Below are 21,709 nucleotides of genomic sequence, written 5' to 3' on the forward strand. Positions count from 1 at the left end.
GAACCTGGCTGCAACATTTTGTTTCTCTTATTATTTCTGCCTACATGAAAAAGATTTTTAAAAGTTAACTTTTTTAATGGAAAAAATTGCCTCCCAGCCTATCCCATTTACCTTCTGCAAGATGGGCATGGGACAAGCGTTGTCAAAGAAGACACAGTTGAAGGCTCCATAGACACCCTCAGAAATATGGTACACGATACTCTTGGGAGAAGCCCCGTCTTCCTCTGTGAAGGGGAAGGGCAGAGGGTCAGGGAGAGCAGTCAGAACTCTGGCCAGGGAAATTCCCTGGGCCTTTTAGGGCAAGGATGGATTCCCCTCCCAGGAGGCTGTCCCTACAGGCTGACCAGGTTCTCCTCTCCCCAAGAGGCCACGCTATTGTTAGTCACCCTCAAAGGGAGAGACAGCATAGCACAGGAGAAAGGTCAATGGATCTTGAGTCCCGGATTCCAATCTCAGCTTTTTGATGGACTACCTGAGTCACATTGGGCAAGTTGTTTTATGTCCCTGGGCCTCAGTTTCCTCATCTGTAAAATGGAGAGGTTGGACTAAAACTAGATGGTCTCTAAGGTTCTTTTCCTGAGAGATTATGGAAGTATCATAGAGCCACAGAAAAAACTGTTAGATTTGGAGGCAAAGGACTTGGGTTGGAATACCAGCTCTGCTTATTACCTCTGTGACTAAGGAAAAGTCACTTCAACCTCTCAGTGACTTAGTTTCCTCTTTCTGTAAAATGAAAATTGTTGGACTAGATGCTCTCTGTGGTTCCTTCCATGTCTAACTCTATGATCTTATAATATTTCTAGCTTTAAATCCTGTGATGCTATGGGTCGAGGGTAGGCAAAGAGGAAAGCACATCCTCCTCCATTCCAGGCATATGCTCTACATATTCAAATACTCTTTGGTATCTATTACCTTGACCTTCACAATATGCTTGGGAGGTGGGGGAAGAAGAGGGTTAAAATCCCAAAATGGCAGAAGTAGGAAGAGTCTCCCACTTCCTCTATCCAGACTGGGTTCCCATGATCAGAATGTTTCTTCCCATCTCTGCCATGACCAGTTCCCACAAATCCTTCAAAACCCTGCCCAACAGCTACCTCTCCTCCAGGCAAGTCTTCCCAAATTAATCCTGGCCAGTTCCAAGCGCTGTTGTCATCCTACATCCCTTTGCATGTGGTTGATGTATTTCTGTTCACACTCTGAAATCGTGCCTGCACACAAGCCCAACTGAGCCTCCCAAGAGCAGGGACACCAAGCTTCCCTGGCCATCTCCCTACCACCTGAGCTCGCATCCAACGTACCATCCATGCCAGCCTGATCTGATGGAATTTCCTTCTTGGCGACAATCCTGATGGCCAAGGTAAAAGCAGAGGCCACATAATAACGTCCAGGCTCGGCCAGAATGTCCACGCCACAGCCTTCGGGAAAGTACATGTCCAAGGCTGAGTTGATCACAGAAGCCATCTGGGGCCAGGAAAGGAAGAAAAGGGAAATGGTAAGTGAGCTATTGGATCCCTTCAGAAAGGAAATACCAGCTCAGAAATCATTCCATGTAGAAATCAAATTCTACTTTTAGAGCTAGAAGAAAGATTTCTTAATCCAATCCTTTCCAGAATAAGGATCCCTTTAACCGACCCCTCCCTCACTCCATGGCTGATAATTCTGGGACCTGGGGCCAAGCAGAACTTGCAAAAGAGGGATTAAACTTGCCCAGTTTGGCCCCAATATTTATGGAAATTGCAAAAAGGCAAGTTTAGGCTTGCTATCAGGGGAAAACAAATATCCTAACAATTAGAGCTGTCCCCAAGTGGAATGAGCTGCCTTGGAAAATCTTTGGAAATCTATAAGCAAAGAGGCTGAAGGGGCTGACTATGTGTCAGGTATGCATGTGATGGTGAAAACTCCTTTCAGGTATGGGTTGGGCTGAGAAGTCTCTGAGATCTTCTCCAAGTCAACATCCTGTGATTTTCCAGAACCTAATCAATCACTCCTCTCGATGACAAAATACTTAAAGACATCTATCATGTCTCCTTTCAGTCTAAACCTCCAGGCTAAACCTCACCCAGTGCCCTCTATAATTATTCTTATGGCATTGGTCTCCAGGTCCCTTGTTTCTCTGCTTCTGAGAGAGAACCCATTACCTCCCATGGCAACTCATTCTGCTTTTAGACAGCTCTGATTGTTAGGCAGGGGCAGTTAGGTGGAGAATTGGATAGTCAGGAAGACCTGAGTTCAAATCCTCCCTCAGATACTTCCTACCTGTATGACCCTGGGGCATGTTACTTAACTCTACTTGCCTCAGTTTCCTCATCTGTAAAATGAGCTGGGGAAGGAAAAGGCAAACCACTCTAGTGTCTTTACCAAGAAAACCCCAAATGGGATGACAAAGAATCAAACAGGACTGAAATGGAACAACAGTTGTTAGGAAATCTTTCCTGATATCAAATTTCCTCTGAACGGGCTCCAGATAATCAATATCTTTCCTAAAATATTGTGTTCCAGATGAGATCTAAATGGACCAGAGTGGAACAGGATCTCCCTTGTTCTAGATACTGTGCCTCTAGTAGCTGTCTTGACTGCCATATTGACCCACATTGGGTATATGGGATCAATTCAATCTAGACAAAGTCTCCCCACCTTATACTTGTTTGGTTAATTACTTGATTCTGGGCATAGACGTTCTGAAGTCCCAATTCTGTTATCCAGTGTGTTCATTATCCCCCTCCCACTCCAGTTTTGAGTAATCTGAAAGTCTGATGAGCCTACTAACTATGCCTATCAGCCAAATTGATAAAAAAAAAAATGTTAATTTGAAGAGGACAGGACCATACTGCATCGCTGTAATCCAACAGCACCCCTTCTTGAGGAAAAAGTCTAGGCAGTTCTCATCTCATTTCTCAACTTAAAAATGAAAAGGGCCCTTAGAGACCCCTGACTCCAACCCCCATCTTTGGGGGGATAAGGAAACTAAAATCCAGAGAGGTTACTGGCTAGAGAGGCAATGTGGCACCAGTGGAAAGAACTGAATTGGCAGTCAAAGGACCTAGGTTGAAATGGGATAAGCCTCTTGCAAGCTCAGAGTTTCCTCATGTGAAAAATGAAGGGGCTGGAAGAAGAAATCCCTAGTATTACTTCCAGCTCTAGATCAACAGAAGGGAATAGGAAAGCTTAACCAAACTGCCCTAGGGAGCAAGTAACAGAGCTAAGATACAAGTTCAGATCCTCTGACTGCAAAATGCAGGGTTCCTACCAATATACAATTTTGGCTCAAAAGGGACAATTTACATCTAGGATGAGAGAGCATGGGAAGGACTGTGATGGGCGAACATCCAAACTGATGGGATTAGGGACCCATTGAAGTATTTCTTTTTGTTTGTTTTTGGAGGTAATAGGGTTAAGCACCTTGTCCAGGGTCACACAGCAAGTAAATGTCTGGGTCCAGATTTGAACTCAGATCCTCCTGACTCCAGAGGCAGTGCTCTATCGATTGCACCACCTCATTGCCCCTGAAGTACTTCCTTTTCAAGTGGCACCCCTGTAGCCACAAGATTTCAAAGGACAGAAGGAACAGGCAGCTGCTCTAGTTCCAAGTCCCACCACTGATGGGAGAGCTTTTCCAAGGATCAAGAGGTCAGGGGGGGACTACACCCTCCAGGAGCCTCTCTCCAGCAAAGATGGCAAAGAAATAGAGACAAGGAAGGGGAACCAATCATCTGAGCAGAGCAAAGTGTTGGGCTGACTTTGCTACTCCCCTATTATAGTGAGTGTGAAAACAGCATCTTTTAACTCCTTGTGTGCCTGTCAGAGACAATATATGCTGTTTTTCCTAGGCTGTGAGTTCCTTAAGAAAAGGGACCACAAGGTATTCTACCGCTTGCAAGTATAGTGATCAAAAGCACCCAGTAGGCACTTAACAAATGTTGAATTAAATTTGTTGTTGTTCAAGTCATTGCTGTTTCTTTATGACCCCAGTTGGAGTTTTTTTGGTAAAGATACTGTAGTGGCTTGCCCTTTCCTCCTCCAGCTTATCTTACAGATGAGGAAACTGGGGTAAATGGGGTTCAATAACTTGCCCAGGGTCATACAACTAGTAAATGGCTGAGGCTGGATTTGAGATGAGCTGACTCTAGGCCTGGCACTCTAACCACTGTTCCACCTAGCTGGTTAGAGAAATAAGCAGCACTGGAAATTCAGGTGCCTCCTCAAAATCCAAAGAGAAATAGTAGGGAGTGATGATTGAGGGGGAAAATACTATGATCTCTATTCAAGAACTGGGCAAGTGACTTCAGCTCAAAGGGCCCCAGGCAAAATTCTAAGACTAATTTTCAGAGAAGACTATCAGTCTGCATTGGTGACGCTAGTTTCCTCATAGGGAGTTCCCTATGCCAATCAGGTCATAGGTCCAATTCCACTGTACCACCCCAAGAGAGTGCTAATAGTACTTAGTCATGAATGTCCACTGCCGCTCTTTCTTCTTTTTGGAGGACTGGAAAGAGCCCTGGATTTGGAGTCCATGGAGGTGAGTTTAATTAAATCCCAGCTCTCCACTTTACTAATAATACCTTGGGATCTTAGGGGCAAATTCTTTTTCCCTTTTCAGGCCTGCATTTCCTCAACTGTAAGATGAATAAATTGCAACAGATGATGTCTTGAGCTTCCTTTTAGCTTAAAATTCTGACTGTTGATTTCATTATTTTTCCAACACTAAAGGGCCTCACCAGGGTTTAGATGAGACTGCTGGGTTCTCAAAGGCTGGAGCAGCAGGGAATGAGCTCTAAGAACTCTCTAAGTTTGGGCCGGTGATGTGCCTGGAGTCCAAAGGATCAGCCCAGCTAAGTGCAGAGAAATTCACCGACAGAGAGCTAGGCACGAGGAGATTAAGTTGTGGGGTCCTAACCACTCAAAATGACCACTAGGCAGGAGGAAATCACAGGTCCCTGGAATGCCCAAGCATTATTATCATCCATATCATTGATATTGTTACTCTAGTTGATGTCCATCCATAGATCCCTTTCACATACCTTACACCTCTTTTGATCCTTAGCAAGAGGACTGTGAGGCAGGCAGGTTAGACAAGTTTTAGCCTTTCTATTTTACAAGGGGGGGAAACTAAGGCTCAGAGAGATTAAGTGACTTGCCAATGGTCACATAGCCTGCCAAGTAGCAGGGCCAGTGTTGAAATCAGCTCTCCTGACAAGTCCAGGAGCCTGACCAAACTGGGGGAACAGGAAGGGGAAGGAAAGCTACAATATAAATAGCCACATCTAGACATCTTAATCTTCCTCCTATTGTTGCGCTTTCCCCAACTCCTCCCTTGGCACCACTTATACCAGCAGCAGGGAAGCAGCCACTGTGTTTCTGGGACTTCACTCAGGTCCAGGGCCTTTCTTGATCCCCCCTTCCCCAAGCTGTGCTTTCAAACTCTTAAAATTACTTTCTATGAATAATGCATTTATTTATCTACACATGTTTAATCAAACAGTATTATCAAGTATTTATTAAATGCCCACCATGTGCCAGGCTCTAGGGATATAAAGGAAAATGAAAGCCTTAAGGAACTTACATTATATTGGGGGAGGTAAATAAAAGTAGATTGGGGGGAAGGGAAGGAGGAAGTCAGAAGCAGAGATCTGAAGAAAGCAAGAAAGTCCTCATCTAAAAGGTGGTACCCAAACTGCATCCCTCCCCACCCCTGGTAGAATGTAAGCTCCTGAGGATAGTTTCCTTTGTCTTTGCATCCAGCACTGGGCCAGTAAAATGGGACCATGGGAGTACATGACTGGGGTCATAGATCTGAATCAATCCTCTTAGATGTTTACTGAATTGAAATGATGGCTGGGCTGGGCTGGCTGGACTAGGGTGCAACCTGCCCTTCTTGGTGGACTTTATTCCCATGGCCTCTGTGCATCCCCACCAAAGCAGGACCCTCTGAGAGGGCAGGAGGGGGCCCACAGATCCCTGGGCTTGTACCTCTTCAAACCTGACTTTGGAGTCTTCATTACCAGGAAAGCCACCTCCAAGATCCAAGATGTGCATCCGGTAGCCCAGCTCAGTTCCCATTTCAAACACCAGGCGAGCATCTGCGATGGATTGAGTAAAGGCCTGCGGGTCGGAGGAGCAGCTACTTCCAACATGGAAACTAAAGAGAAAGAATCCTGCTCTAAGTCAATGGACTTACAGGAGTACGAAGGGAGAGGGAAGGAGGAGAGGAGAGGGAGAAAGGGAGAAAGAGGGGAGGGGAAGGAGAGGGAAGAGAGGGAGGAGGAGGAGATAAAGAAGCCCTTCCCCAACCCTACCAGTCACAGAATTGTAGGTCTTGGAGTTAAAAGGAACAATGCACCCATTCTACAGAGGGGGCAACTGAGAGAAAAAGGACTTAGCCAAGGATCATAGAGCAAGAAAATAGAAAAAGGGGTCACCACTTACTCAATATAATGGATTGTACTCTGAGAAGGAAGAAGAACAGGTTTACAAGGGAAAAATTAGGCAGTGTAAAAGCAAAAACATCAGTAAAAATGTACTGGTGGTGCAGTTTTTTTAAAATCTGGGCTAAGGTCTGGTCTGACCTGTAGAATGTTAGAACTCTAAGGGCTCTTTAAGGCCCCCAACTTCAGCTCCCTTGGTTACTGAGGAGGCTGTGTGATAACACACAGCCACTAAGCACAGGGTCATGGCGCCATCACTACCAGGTGGGTTTTGTAATCTGTCCCAGGCCCTTTCCAATCTCAGACCTGAAAAGGTCAGCTGGCCCCACAGGTTACCAAATCAGTGATCCTTGCAAGGCCTTCTGGGATGCCTCCATCCAGAGTGATCCCTCAAAGATCCTCCTAATAACACTAATGAATAATTATAAGAGAAATCCGACTCAATCACGGGAGAGAGGTTAGGCAGCTGGAAACTGATTGCTAGGCGATTTAGTTTTGCCTAAGAACCCATTTTACAATTTCCAGAGCACTCTCACTTCCATGATTCCATCCTATCTTGATATCATCTCTGTAACATAGGCAGGGCAAATAGTAACATCCCCATTTTGGAGACAGAGCAGACCCACGTAAGAATCCATAGTTTGACGGGTTCCCACCCACCCAGAGGAGCCCTCAGGAGCCAGGTCACTAACCTAACACCCACCACCTCCATGTTCATCTTCTTGGCAGTTTCTAGCAGGTGTCTACAGGACTTCAGAGTAGCACCGAGCTTCATGCTCAGGCAGGCAGGAGAGCAGGAGTCATCTGTGGCAATGCGTAAAACCATCCTGTGGGGAGACACGCACACCCCGCCCTCCCCGCTGGGTGGAGATCCACCCCCCTCCACAGGGTCTTCTTACTTGCTGCTCTCCAAGACATCTTTGCTGGGTCAACAGGCTGCAGGCCCACCTGGCTTAGAACCATTCAACCACCAAGTATCACCAGGAGGTGAGCCAGGATGGGCATATACCCCCCCCCAATCCCTAGTCTGAGGGGGTCAAACCCATGGCTCAGCCTGGGTTAATATGTCTTCTACTTTCCTACCACAGGCCACCATCCTCTGGTTTTTAGTCATCTCTTTATTCACCCACCTCTCCCTTCCTTTTTCTTCCCTCCCTACCCTCAATCTAGATAACAGATGCTACCATCAGATCATAGACAGGGAATTCTGTGCCAAAGACATGAAGGCCACCCTGGTCAGATAGCCTCAGGTAGGCTGGACTGGAGAGTGTGAATGGTGCCATATGGCCCAGACAACCTCCTACTAATGACAGGGGCATGTCCCACACAGTGACCACTACAGACAAGTAATAATGCATTTTTTTCCCCATTGGCCATCTTCATTTCATCACTCTCTTGCTCAAAAACGTTCAGTGACTCCCCATTGACCTTCAAAACCATTCCACACCCTTCCCCCTCCCCTGGCATTTTCAGGTCCTCCACCATCTGGCCCCAAGCTTCTAGGCCCAAAACAAACCCTCTATTCTAGATTGAGTACATAGGAGAAAACCAGTATTTATTGTTCAAATTGTTCCTGTAGGTATTTATTGCCTTTAAGGAACACTGGCTAAGGATCTCATGAATCTGTAGGGTCCTTAGTGCAGGGCAAATTGTACTGGGATCTGGAGTTAGAGGACCACATCTGTAAAATGGGCAACATTGGACTCAGTAACCAATGTTTTGCCACTCCCTGTACTTCAGGAGGCCTCAGGTACATCACCTCTATGGGCCTCTGTTCCTCCTCTGTAAGATGAGACAACCTGTAGATACCCTTTCCTAGTCTGGAAGTCTGGTCCTCTGATTGACCCAAGTTCAAATCTGAATTCAAAATCTATGCTCCTATCTCTACAGCTGGGGGATTGTAAAAATCCAGATTTAACAAAGCCACCTACCACCCCATCCTTGCCCTCAACATGCCCCTAACAACAGTTCACATTTCTATCACACTTTTTAAAGGTTTTCAACCCCAAGTGTGCTGCAGCCTGTCCTGCCCAGCTTGAGAGAGAGTCAGTTGTTCAATGTTCAGTGTGACCTTTGACACTTCAGAAACCAGCAAATACTACAAATCAGGGCACATGATTTGTTGCTTTGTTGATTTCCAGATCTTTTAAAAGTGATGGAGAAGATGTCAATATTGTTTAAAAGTATGGCATAGATACAATTTGTCCCCCAGAGAGTCTATCGTTAAACATTGACCAGCACACCCCTTTCTCCAAAGGTAAGTGCTATGGGAGTGTTATTTTCCCCACTTAATGGAGGAAAAAATTGAGATTCTGGCAAGTGAAATGACTGAGAATCAAAGGATCACTAATGTACAACTGGAATGAGCAATCTAGCCCAAATCTTTCATTTTACAGGTAACAATTTATAGTGTAATTTTATATAATATAATAGTATTTTATAGATAATGCACTTGTGTATAATATATGCTTATAATATATAATGTAAAATATACGTACATACTATATATAATAATTTATAAATATTATTTCATTTTATGTTCACAACAACCTGGGAGGCTGGGGCTACAGATGAGGAACAGTGAGACCCAGAGAACTTAAGTAGTTTGCCCAGGATCACACAAACCAGCCTCTTGGCTCCAAGTCTGGAGTATAACTATACTGCCTCTTAATAAAACTTATAATCTCATTATAGAATCATGAAGGCTTACTAATTACATTAAAGGCAATTCAAAAAAAATCTTCATTTTCTGCCTGAGGGAACTAAGGCTCAGACAGAGCAAATTGCTATACCACGGTCACACAAAGCTATTTGTATGAAGAGCCAGGTTTCAGAATCCCAAAATTTTGGGAGATATGGTTGAGGGGAGTTAGATGACCTTTAAAAAGGTGCCTTTTCGATTCTAAATCTGTGATTTGAGGAAATGGCCACTAACATTTATCCCAATTCTGTATCCCAGCTCTGTCTGCGATACGCTGAACTCTCATCGTGAATGATCATCCAGCCTTCTCTTGAAGATTTTCAATTCTAGGAAATCCCCTTCTCCTCCCAAGGGAGCCAGCCTCTTTGGATGGCTCTTTGGGAAAGTATTCCTTACAATCAGCCTACCTGGCAGTAGGGTGGGACCTCGCCACCTTCGCCAGCTCCACCTCGTTGTCAAAGCTGAGCACTCGAATGCCAAGCCTGGCAGCCTGCTTCACCTGGGCAGCCTGCTTGCATGGACTGGTATAGATGATCTTGTGGGCAGGGACCCCAATGTGCCGCAGCAGCTCCATCTCTGCCTACAAGGACAGTAAGGGACTAAGCTCTGGTCTTGCTCATCTTGAACCTCATCCAGCAAGACTCCACCAAGCTGGCCCATTACTATCCCATGGACTAATCAGGCTCTTAGGCTTTCTGCAGGAGTGTGCTACAATTTTAAATGATGGATAAGAATTCAGTGAAAGGCAGCCTGGCCCAGTGGATAGACAGTCAGTCTCAGAGTCATGAAGACCTGGCTAGATGCAAGTTCTATTTCAGGCACAATACTGGCTGGGTAGCTAACCCTAGACAAGTCACTTAAATCTCAGTGCCCCCGGGTCAGCTCTCTAAGACTAGAAGGTGAAGAGAAAGTGTCTCTGTATGGAAATTGAGAGTTTCCACATCAGGAATTCCTTATAGGAAAGAAAGGAAAGGAGGGGAAGGAAGGAAGGAAGGAAGGAAGGAAGGAAGGAAGGAAGGAAGGAAGGAAGGAAGGAAGGAAGGAAGGAAGGGAACAAAAGAGGAGGGAGGAGAGGTGGGATGGAGGAAGGAAGAAAAGAAGAAAGGAAGGGAGGGAGGAAAGAAAGAAGGAAGGAAGGGAGGGAGGATGAAAGGGAGGGAGGGAAGAGGGAGCAGAAGGAGAGAGAGGGAGGGAGGATTACAGATATACGGAACCAGAATAAGAAAAGGGTAGAGAAAGGAAAGTAAAGAGTGTTTGTCGGGGCTAAAGAGTTCAGGTCAGATATACCCCAAAATAGATAGAGTAGCATGAGATGAGACTAAAAAGAAAGGGGTAGGCAATAGTAATGGAGGGCTTTGAATGCTGAGCAAAGAAGAGTTTGAGCAGAAGAGAAATCTGGATAACTCAGGCAATGATCCGTGATAATACTCTGCTCCCTGGTACACTTAGATAGTAAACATTATTAGTTGACATCCATTCAGTGCCTACTTGACATGGTGGGATAGGACACAGAAGTAGATGCAAGGTCTTGACTTAGAACAGCAACTAAGACTGCAAAAGGTCACAGAATCCCAGAAACTCCAAGGCTTTAAGAAGGTAGGGGACAACTTATGAACAACAACAGTTCTGACAAGTGGTTGCCCCACATTGCCCATGAACTACTCCAGTGACAAGGAGACCAAGTCAAACTCGATGTTGTTGAAGGCAGCGCTCCCAAATCTTCCAATAACCTAGGCTCACAACCTCATAGCCATCCTCAGCTCTTACCTCTCCCTCACCTCACCTCCCGCTTTTGTCAATTATGCCTCTACATAATCTCTCACATCAATTCCCTTCTCTGCACTCTTCAAGGCAATCTACCTTTGGTTCAGAACCTCAGGGAGGGAGTCAGGGGGAAAGCTTATGATACAAGGAGATGGAATGGGACCAGGTGCTTCCTAAGAGTTCTTAAGACCTCAGAAATCCCCTTCCAGCTCTGAAAGTATCTATGAGCCATATAAAAGTAGTTGGATAATGAGATTAATAGGGGTCATATTTTACACCCCCATCCATTATCATTCCATATCCTTTCTCCTTTTTGTGACTGAAATCCTTGAGAAGGCCATCTATAATCAACGCTTCCATTTACTTTCTTCTCACTCTTTTTTAATCTCTACAGTCTGGCTTCTGACCTCATCATTTAACCAGAATTGCTCTCTCCAATGATCTCTTAATTGCCAAATCTGATGGTCTTTTTTCAAGCCTTATCCTTCTTAAACCCTCTGCATCTTTTGAAACTTTTGATCATCTGTCTTCCCCTTGATACCCTCTTCTGTCTAGGTTTCCATGACGCTACTTTATCCTGGATCTCCTCCTGATAGTCTGAGACTCTTTCTAAGTCTCCTTTGCTGGATCTGTGGATGCCCACCTAGGACTCTGTGCTAGGCCCTCTTATATTATTATTATCCCCTCTATATTATTTCACTTGGTGATCTCTTATCAGGTCCCATGAAATATTTCCATTACCGTATTTATGCTGGTAATTCTCAGTTATAATTTATCTAGCCATCCTAATCTCTAGTTCTCTCCTAATCTCCATTTCCAACTGCCTTTTAGATATCTCAAACTAAATGTCCTGTAAGATATATCTTAAGCTCAACATGTCCAAAGCTGAACTTATTCTCTTTCCCCACAAACCCTTCCAAATCTCCTTATTATGGCCAAAGATACCACCCTCCTCCCAGTCACCAAGGCTCAAAACTAGGTTCATCATTCTCAACTCCCCACTCTCTCATATCCAATCAATGTGTTGCCAAGTCCTGTTGATTTCACCTTTATAACATCTCTCTTATGTACCCCCTTTCTTCCCTCTGACACCACCGCCATCTTAGTGGATGCCCTCATCATCTCCTACCTGAAACAACTGCAAATAGCCTGCTGGTTTGTCTCCCTGCCTCAAGTCTCACTTCATTCCAGTCCCCTCCACTCAGCTGTCCAATTAATCTTTCTAATGTGCAGGTCTGACCATGTCACACACACACACACACACACACACACACACATGCACACACCACCACCACCACCATCACTACCACCACCATTCAATCACTTCCCTATCATTAATGGTGGTCTAGTGGTCCCCTGTCACTTCCAGGATCAAATATATAATCCTCTGCTGTCATCCAAAGCCCTTCCACACCTCTCTTACCTCTCCAGCCATACTGGACATTTATCATCCCCACCCCCACCCCCACCATCCTTGCTGTTCCTTAAATAAACAGGAAATTTTCACCGGCTGTCCCCTATACCTGGAATGCTCTCCTCCTCACCTCCACCTCCTGGCTTCCTTCAGGTTCTAATTAATAAGATCCTGCCTTCTACAAGAAATCTTTCCTGATTCCCTCTCTGGTACTTTTCCCTTATTGATTATCTCTAATTTACCAATTATATATCTTATTTTACAGTTATCTATATGTTTCTGTCCCCTTCAATTGTACTGAATGCAGAGACTATCTTTTGTATTTCTTTGTATCCCCAGAACATACAGTGGGAGCTTAATAAGTGCTTATTGACTGACTGCTAGAAAGACAATCCTATCAGTTGTCTTTAATGAGCACCAATGCTCCACCAGGAATAGCCACAAGGGGGAATCCTCCACTGTCTAGACCAGGAGTCCCTAGAAACAGCTTCTAAACTGGATGATGTCACAGAATTTCCTGTAATTGAGCTCATAGCATCACCTCTACCTAGAACTGACTAGAAAGTGGAGGTTTAGGTGGAGACACATCTGTAAAGAGAGTAGAAAAAAGGGTCAACCTACCTATTAGCCTATATAACGTATAGCTATATCTATTAGCATGGGACTCCCTGCCCTGGCCCTCATTTTCTCCCCACCCTCCCCCAAACCTCCAAAAAGATAAAGCCACTGACCCAGTGGGTCAAGCCCAGGGCCTACAAGTTCCCATTCCACCACCACCCCACCCAGGAAATGGGTCCTGGGGGAGTCCAAGCATCTAAAATCCCCAGGAGGGTTTTCTTTAGTCAGCCTTGGGAGAGGAAGGAGGTAATAAACAAGTGAAAACTAAGTCAACTCTATGCTGAGTAACAACAATCATAAAATGCTCTACAAAGGAGAAGGTTTATTACAATAGTTCAAATCAGGACAGATTTCACCCCTGAGCTCATTCTCTCAGCCCATCCAAGTCTTATCTCCTTCAATGTAACCCACAACCCAGATTCATCTTTCTTCCTCTCTGGTTGGTCCAGAGCCTATCCACTCCTCAATATTTTCTATCAAGCCTTCCCTGACAACCCTGACCCAAAGAGATAAAAATGAATATTATTACAACCCAAGAAATGATGAGGCAGATGGTTTCAGGAAACTAAAACCTGGGGAAACTTGTGTGAACTGATGCAAAAGTGAAGTGAGAAGAACCAGAACATTGTACACAGTAACAACAATATTATAATGCTAATCAACTGTGAAAGACTTAGCCACTCAACCAAGATAATGATCCACAATTCCAAAGGACTCATGGTGAAAAATGCTATCCACCCCCAGAAAAAGCACTGATGAATTCTGAGTACAAATTGGAGCATAGTGTTTTTCACTTTACTTTTCTTGATTTTTTTTCAACACAGCTAATATTGAAATATGTTTTGAACAATTTCATATATAAAATCGGTATTATATTGCTTGCCTTTTCTGGCCCCTCAGTGGCAGAGGGGCTAGCAGGAGAGGGACAATCTGGAACTTGAAACTTCTAAAAATGAATGTTATAAATAAATAAAATTGAAAATAAAAAAATTATTATAACCCTTCACATTTTGCAAAATGCAGTAAGGAACCTTAAGAAGTTATCTAATCCAACCCCTTTATTTTACAGATGAGTAAACTGAGATCTAGAGAAGTGAAGTAAGTCTTGCCCTAGAATACAGCTATTGATCAATAAACCAAACTCAAATACAGTTTTCCTGACTCCAAATGTCTGTCAGCTATACTCCAGCTGTTTTCTCTAAAATCTCATGGCCAGGTTCTTCAAGTATTTATTGTTCCCATAATAACAGTTGTTTCATACACAGGCGTCTTTTCACACTTCAGTACTCATTCTATGATCTTTTTAAAGTTTGGAAGCACTTTTCAGTCCTGTAAGGTTAATATTTAGAAAGTTAATGCCCATTTAACAGGTAAGAAAAGTGAGGCTTAGAGAGGTAATCCAAGCTGGGAAATGACAGAACTTTAAAGCTTGAATCCCAAGTTTTCTGATTCTGAGTGCTGTGATTTTCCCTTTTTTGTTGGGTTTGGCAGGGGGGAGTAATGCTTCTTCCACTTTACAACATTTAAGGGCAATCAGGGGGCACCACAGCACATAGTGTGCCAGGTCTGAAGTCAGGAAGACTCATCTTCCCGAGTTCAAACCTGGTCTCAGACAACACTTAGTAGCTGTGTGACCCTAGGCAAGCCACTTAACCCTGTTTGCCTCAGTTTCCTCATCTGTAAAATGAGCTGGAGAAGGAAACGCCAAAAGCTACTCCAGGAGCTTTGCAAGAAAACCCTAAATGGGGTCACGAAGAGTCAGATACAACTGAAATGACTGAACAACAGCAAAAATACTTCAATTCAATAATCTCTTGGTTCCCTTTACTGCTTAATGAACAGTAATAGACTCAAAAAACTGACTGAATAATTGGAAGATATATTTTAGTGACGATAAAAAGCATTGGAGGCGGGCAAGTCCCATATGTCACTACTGACACTGTAGATAACTTTGGGCATCACTAACCTCCTCCTTCCTCAGACTCCCCCAACTGTATGTAACAAGAGGAGAAAGACGGACTACATCATTATGTCTCATCCCCCTTCCTCCAATAAATAATGCCTGTCAATTTCACCTTTGCAACATCTCTTGAATATGCCCTGCCTCCTCTGCCACTTTAGTGCACATCTTCATCACCACCTGCCTGGCTGGACTATTGCACTAGCTAGTGGTGGGTCAGCCTGCCTCTGGTCTCTCCCCACTCCGATACCCTCATTCAGTCATCAGAGTGGGTTTTCCTAAAGCATAGGTCTGACCATGTCCTCCCCTACTCAAAATAAACTCTAGTGACTCCCCATTGCCTCCAGGATCAAATTTGGCTTTCATATAACCTAGCCCTCACCTGTCTTTCCAGTTTTCTTATACCTTATGATCCCCTCCTACCAAAGTACTCTTCAATCCAGTCCTTGCTGTTCCTAGTATAAGACCTTCCATCTCCCAGACTACATGCATTTTCATTGGTTGTCTCCCCTGCTGGGAATATGCCTTCATTTTTTTTCCCCCTGGCTTCCTTTAAGTCCTAGTTAAAATCCCACCTTCTACAGGAAGCAATTCTTATTTCTAGTACCTCTCTCTGTTGATTATTTCCTATGTATCCTGTATATGTTTCTGCATAATTGTTTGCATTCTCGCAAAACTCCTTGAGGGAGTTTTCGTTGGTATCATTCAGTTGTTTCAGTTATGTCCAACTTTGTGGGTGGAATAGTTTGCCTTTTCCATCTCCAGGTCATTTTCCAAATGAAGAAACTGAAGTAAACAGGCTTAAGTGACTTGCCCAAGGACACACAGCTAGTAAGTGTCCAAGATTTGAACTCAGGAAGGTGAGTCTTCCTGACTCCAGCCCCAGAGCTCTGTGCACCCTGACACCTAGCTGCCGCAGGAGGGCAGAGACTGTCTTTTACCTTTCTTTGTATCTCTAGCACTTAACACAATGTCTGGTGCTTTAAATTTTTACTGACTGAATGGTTTTAAGTTTCCTCCTACAAGCTAACATTCTGTCAGGTCAGCAGCTAGGTGGTGCAGTGGATAGAACACTAAGCCTGGAATCAGGAAGACCTGAGTTCTGATCTGACCTTAGACACTTAATATAGGTAAGTCACTTAATGCTATCTGTCCCAGGTTCCTCATTTGAAAAATGAGTTTGAAAAGGAAATGGCAAAAGCCATTCCAGTACCTTGGCCAAGAAAACCCCAAGTGGGGTCATGAAGAATTGGACATGGCTGAAACAACTCAACAGCAGTAAAGGTGATCTCCAATGCTAGCAGTCTACATGCTAAGATTCCTATTACTGCCTTTTCCAGCTGGATAGCCTAGGTTCTAAGGTTCACCTCTCAGCTCTGACAATGTATGCTCCAAGCTCTTGAAATGAACTAGGACTCTTGAGGTAGGCAAGAGAAGGGAAAAGGGGAGCATCTCCTTACCTTATTAGCACAACTGAACCCCAACCCCAGCTCCGCCAGGGCCCTCAGCACCCCGGGGCTGCTGTTGCACTTGACGACATAGAAGGGTCTGACACGGGGCAGGTTCTTCAGAAAACGAAGGTGCTTCTTCACCACATCTCCTAGGTCAGCCACAAAGAAGGATGCACCTTTATCCTACACAGAGAGTAGAAGCGAACCAGCATTGAGGCCCTGGGGTCCCTGGCCTTCCCCACGCCCTTTCCCCATCTAAACAGGAAACTTCCAAACACTGCATCACCTCAACCCAGAAGACAATCACTACTAAGTCGCCAGGTCACCTATTTAATTATTGCCCCAATATTTTCTGGGCTAATAGTTGTACAAGGTTAGAATACTTGCACATGCCCTCCCTGGGACTCATTTTTACCTAAAAATGGGAAGAAAAGGGATCTCAAGCTGGAAAAAAATTTAAAGATCATCAAGCCCAATCCCCTTTATTTGTCAGGTGAGGGAAGTGAAGCCCCAGATTCATGGAGTTAATTGTCCAACATCACCAGTAACTGACAGGAGGTCTCTTCTTCACATTCCTGGATTAGCCTGTGTGTATCTGCCAAATGAGGGTCCCTGGCTTTAGAGTCTCTAAGAATCCTTTCCATCTCCAGAGCCCATCAGCCTGCAATTTTTCCCGTCTTCCACTCTAGCTTATTTATCTTCTGCCTATATACATCTTGAAAGGGATTTGCATTATGTGGTTGCTGTTACTTTTTCACTTCAGTCATGTCGACTCTCTGTGACCCCATTTGGGGTTTTCTTGGCCAAGATACTAGAGTCATTTGCATTTCCTTCTTCAGCTCATTTTACAGAAGAGGAAACTGAGGCAAACAGGATTACAGTGTCACAGTGTCTGACGTCAGATTTGAACTTAGAAAGATGAGTCTTCCTGACTCCAGGCCCAGCACTCTATCCACTGCACCACCTAGCTGCTCAAGCACAGGATCATAAGATATTATAATGAATTTAGAGCTAGAAGGTGCCTCTCGGAGGTCTAGTCTAATCCCTTCCCTTATTTGATCGATAAGAAAAGTTAAGACTGATTTAGTGACTTGCCCAAGGACATCCAGGCAGGAATGGAAGACCTATGATACTAACCTATGTCCCAAGTGACACCAAATCCAGGGCTTAACGCACCATACTCCACGCCCACCTTCCTAGCTAGCCTCTGGAACTTCCCCTCCCTGCAGGATATCCAATATGTCCAATTATTCTTCTCTTTTTCCTACCTGTGAGCCCACCAAGGTCAGCTCCTCCAGTAGGTCTCTGGTGGTGAAGCCCTCCTCCACCATCACAAAGTCTGATTCACTCAGGTAGCCAGCCATGCTTGGGAGCCACGGGGAATGCTAGGTGGACCGGCTCCCGCCGCCGTAGAAAGTATGCAACACACTGCCAGGTTTGGAAGAAAGACAGGAAGAGAGGGCCCCACGAAGAGGTCTAGGAACAGTAAGCTTACCCAGGGCCCTCAGCATCCCTAGGCCCCAGTCTGTTTGCTGGAACACACCAGCATAGAAGGGATGGTAGGAGAGTAGGAATAAGCCTCGCCTTGCAGGCAAGTCGAGTCTCCAGGAAAGGCCTCAGGCGCCTGATCTAAGAATGCTGGATATTGTTAGTACAAGAGGGAGGATGAGTTGCAGAAAAATACCCTCTGGGATTAAGAAGAGCAGGTGACCTGAAATCTAATAGCCATTCTGCCCACACTTTCTCTCTGGGCCTCAGGTTCCAAGACCCCCATTATCTGGCTCATCCCTCCCAGGGTCACTAGGCTGGAGCCCTTCCTTTCCTCCCCTCCTCCCCTTAAGGTTTCCTTCCCCTTGGTAAGGGCCCCACTTACCGAGCCCCGTCCTCCTTGGCGGGGGCAGAGCCAGATGCGATGCTAGGGGGGCTCGCAGGTGAGCTCAGAACTTGTGCAACACCCCGAGGAGTAGCTGCTGCTGGGGAGCTGAGGCCCCTGCTTCCCAAGAAAGGAGGGAGGGAAGGGAGGAGGCAGCTAATCAGAATAGGGTGAAGGGAAGAGGAAAGAAGAAGGAGGGGGAAGGCTCTACAGCAGGAAAGGAATTTAGTGACCTTCTGGTCCAAATTTTCCCCATTTTGCAGATGGCAAAACTGAGGCTCCAAAAAGTGTAACGGACTTGTCCAAGATTGGGGGGAAGGAGAGGAAGACCTGGCCCAGGAGGAGAGGGGAGATGGCCCGTTCTATCACCACCCCCTTGGGAACACCCCCTTCCTCCTCCCTTCCACTCACCTTAAAACGCATTTACACGGCTTCTGCCCATAGGTCTCCCCAGCGAGTGAATCGGATCCCGGCGCCTCCGCTCCCCCCGCGGCTCCGGCCCGGCCCTGCGGCCTGCGCCCCGCCCGCCCGCAGCAGCGACTGATTCCACACCCCACCTCCCGCCAGCCTCTCCCCTTATATACCCCCACCCCGCCACGACCCCTCTCGCCCCGCCTCCTCTGACTCTTCCGTAGCCCTAGCAACCGGGCATCGCCAGTCCATTGGTCGATTCCGACACAAAGCATTCGTCCCCGGCCGCACCCTAACCCGCGACACACATCTTAGCATCTTCCCCCATCACCGCCCCTGTCTCCTGGACCTCACCCTCCACATCCTCCGTTCACATCCACCGCATTACGGACCCCACAGTGCAATATGATCCCAAAGGCAAGGTAGCTGCCCCGCAGCGCCAAGGCTCAAGAAGGATGAGCCGGACGTCTTGAATGATAGTGATGTGGGAGGAAGGCTTCCCAGCCTACAGGCCATCCCCTTCCAGTTCTAAATTCCAGATCCGGGGTGGATAGTCCTTCAGGGCCCAGACCCAGTCTATCTCCTCTGCGCTGCTTTTCCCACTCATCCTGGGAGAGAGATCTCTCTCTTCTCTGAGGTTCTGTATCTTATGGAATGGGAAGGTTAGACAGGAGTTGTAGCATTTCCTAGTTGAAAAGGATCCACAGTCACAGTTTGATCATTTATTTGATACTTGGGGAAACTGAGGTCCAGGAGAGAAGTGACTTCCCCAAGGTCACCCAGCAGGCAGCAAAATCAGAATTAAAATCCAGGTTCATAGATCCAGTCATGTTTCCGGTATTCTATGCTAGATGAATGTCTTACAGCCCTAAGACCTAAGTTTCCATTGCCCCCTTGACTCTTGCCATCTAGGCGCAAGGCCTGAGGCTCATACTGTCAGTGCTCTTTCCCGACCTTCTGCCAGCCCCAGCACTGACTCTGGGCACATTGCTTCCCTTCCTCCTCTTTATGTAAAAGGACCAAGGAAAGGTGAGATTTGGGGGTCTTCCATTCTAAATCCAAGATTCTTCAAGGCAGGAAAGTGTAAGCCCTTTGAGGGCAGAGATGGAGCCTAGGAATCCATAGGATCCTAGAGTGTGAGCTGGAAGAGATGTTAGAGGGCATCTAGCCCAAGTCCCTCATTTTATAAGTGAGGAACCTGAGACCCAGAGAAGGATAATGACTTGGCCAATGTCATGGAAGTGATAAGTGACAGACAGTTGTGAACCGGTGTTCTCTGATTCCAAAGTTGATGTTCTTTTCACTGTATCACAGATTCAGGCACAAAACTTAAATATATAGATTTAAATATGTAGATTTCTTTGTAACCCCAGTGACCAACATAGAGCTAGGTAAATAGAGAGCACTGCCCCTTTGTGGGAGAGGAGACAGTAAAGGATTCAACCCTGAACCCTGAACTTTGATGATATACATAAGCTTCCCAGAAATTGATGGCACAACAGAAGGAATGCTGGGTTTGAATTCTGGCTCTGTTATTTACTCCTTGTGCAGTATCAGGCAAGATGCCCAGCCTCTCTGGATTTCAATTTTCAAATCTATAAAAAATGAGGAGTTGGATATGATGATCAATGAGGTCATTTTTAGCTTTGAATTTCTCATGAATTTCACCACCTTCTATAAGCCAATGGCACTGCATTCAACCCCCAGGAGGTTCCCCTTTCATTATTAATCCACACTCAGTTATTATGAGCTGGGAAATATACTAAGCAATGAGGCTACAAATCTAAGAGTGAAGCAGTCCCTGCCCTCAAGGAGCTTATATTCCAGTGGGGGAGAAAGAGAATAGAAACATGTAAGTATACACAAAGCACATAGAAGGTAATTTGGGGAGGGAGAGCACTAGGAGCTTTGGAGGGAAAGTCTCCTGCAGAAGGTGGGGTGGGTGCAGGATTTTCAAAGAAAATCAAAAATTCCTAAAGGCAAAGTTGGGGAGGGAGTGCATTCTAGCAATGAGTCACAGAGAAGGGAGGTGGCACACTGCATGGACAAAACACTGAGAAGGCCAGTATGGGAGGAATAAAAGATACCAGGGAGGTGGTAAAGTGTAAGAAGGCTGGAAAGTCAGGAAGGTGGCACATTGGAAAGAGCCATAATAATCAAATATTTGATCCCAGAGGCAACAAAGAGCCCCTGAAGGTTTTAAGTAGGGGGTAATATGATCAGACCTTCACTTAGGACAATCACTTTAGCAGCGATATTGAGAATGGATTGAAATGGAGAGGCATAAGGCAAGGAGGTCAGATAGGCCAGGTGAGGGATATTGAGGGCCTGAATTATAGTAGTGGCTGTATGAGTGGAGAGGAAGCGATGTACAGGAGAGTAGGTGCAGAGTTAGAAATGAGATTTGGCAAATGATTAGATCTATCAGGATCCTCATGCCAAGACCACTCCTCTCCTTTTACTCTTAGGAGGTACCCTGTTTTCCAGAGCTAAGGCCCAGCAAGCAAGCTGTGCCCTGAATGTAGCATAACAGCAATCATTTGTGTTCACCCTCTGAATGAACTCAGCCACAGCAAAATCCCAAAATTGTCTTATACCAGCACCAGGTGGTCCCTGAACTCAGACAAGTCCCTGAAGAAACCAAATTCCACTCATGAAGCCCTGCTATGAATCATACTTGTCTCATGGTTGCTGTTACCTTTCATTGTCAGGAATACAGTTCACTTCATAGCCCCTAGTCCGCACTAAATTAGGTCAGTTCAGTATCAGAGGATGCCCTGATACATGTGTCTAGTTTCCCTCCTCCAAAGGAAGAAAGAAATATTTTTCCCTGTGACCAAAATTAGCTCTTTGGTTTTATGTTATTTTGTTTTTCAGAGTTAACTGTGGTTGTGATTATCTGTGTGAATTCTGGTATTTTCAGAGTTAACAGCAGTTGCATAATCTCTGTGACTATTTGGTCATTTGTTTTCAGAGTGGACTGATCTACAGGTAGGTAAAAGTGAGCATTCAAGGACAATCTGGAGGTTTTCAATCTGGATGACTAGAAAGATGATCATGTCCAATAATTTGGAAGAGGGATAGGTTGGGGTTTG

The 21,709-nt window shown here is 45.3% G+C and overlaps 1 protein-coding gene across 1 annotated transcript in view; it reads right to left on the bottom strand.

The window, feature by feature from the left end:
* AZIN2 (antizyme inhibitor 2) overlaps positions 1–18,785 on the bottom strand; it is a 32,858-nt gene extending 14,073 nt beyond the window's left edge. Inside the window, exons 1-9 of the mRNA XM_072609788.1 lie at positions 18,615–18,785; positions 18,204–18,320; positions 17,599–17,758; positions 16,340–16,513; positions 9,531–9,703; positions 7,115–7,249; positions 5,968–6,136; positions 1,299–1,461; positions 112–224 (exon numbers count right to left, since the gene is read on the bottom strand). Coding sequence (XP_072465889.1) covers positions 112–224; positions 1,299–1,461; positions 5,968–6,136; positions 7,115–7,249; positions 9,531–9,703; positions 16,340–16,513; positions 17,599–17,694 — 1,023 coding nt within the window. The 5' untranslated portion in view covers positions 17,695–17,758; positions 18,204–18,320; positions 18,615–18,785. The remainder of the gene's footprint in view (positions 1–111; positions 225–1,298; positions 1,462–5,967; positions 6,137–7,114; positions 7,250–9,530; positions 9,704–16,339; positions 16,514–17,598; positions 17,759–18,203; positions 18,321–18,614) is intronic.
* Positions 18,786–21,709: the final 2,924 nt, after the last annotated feature.

The sequence above is a fragment of the Notamacropus eugenii genome, chromosome 5 (genome assembly GCF_028372415.1).
Source record: "Notamacropus eugenii isolate mMacEug1 chromosome 5, mMacEug1.pri_v2, whole genome shotgun sequence".
Lineage (NCBI taxonomy): Eukaryota > Metazoa > Chordata > Mammalia > Diprotodontia > Macropodidae > Notamacropus > Notamacropus eugenii.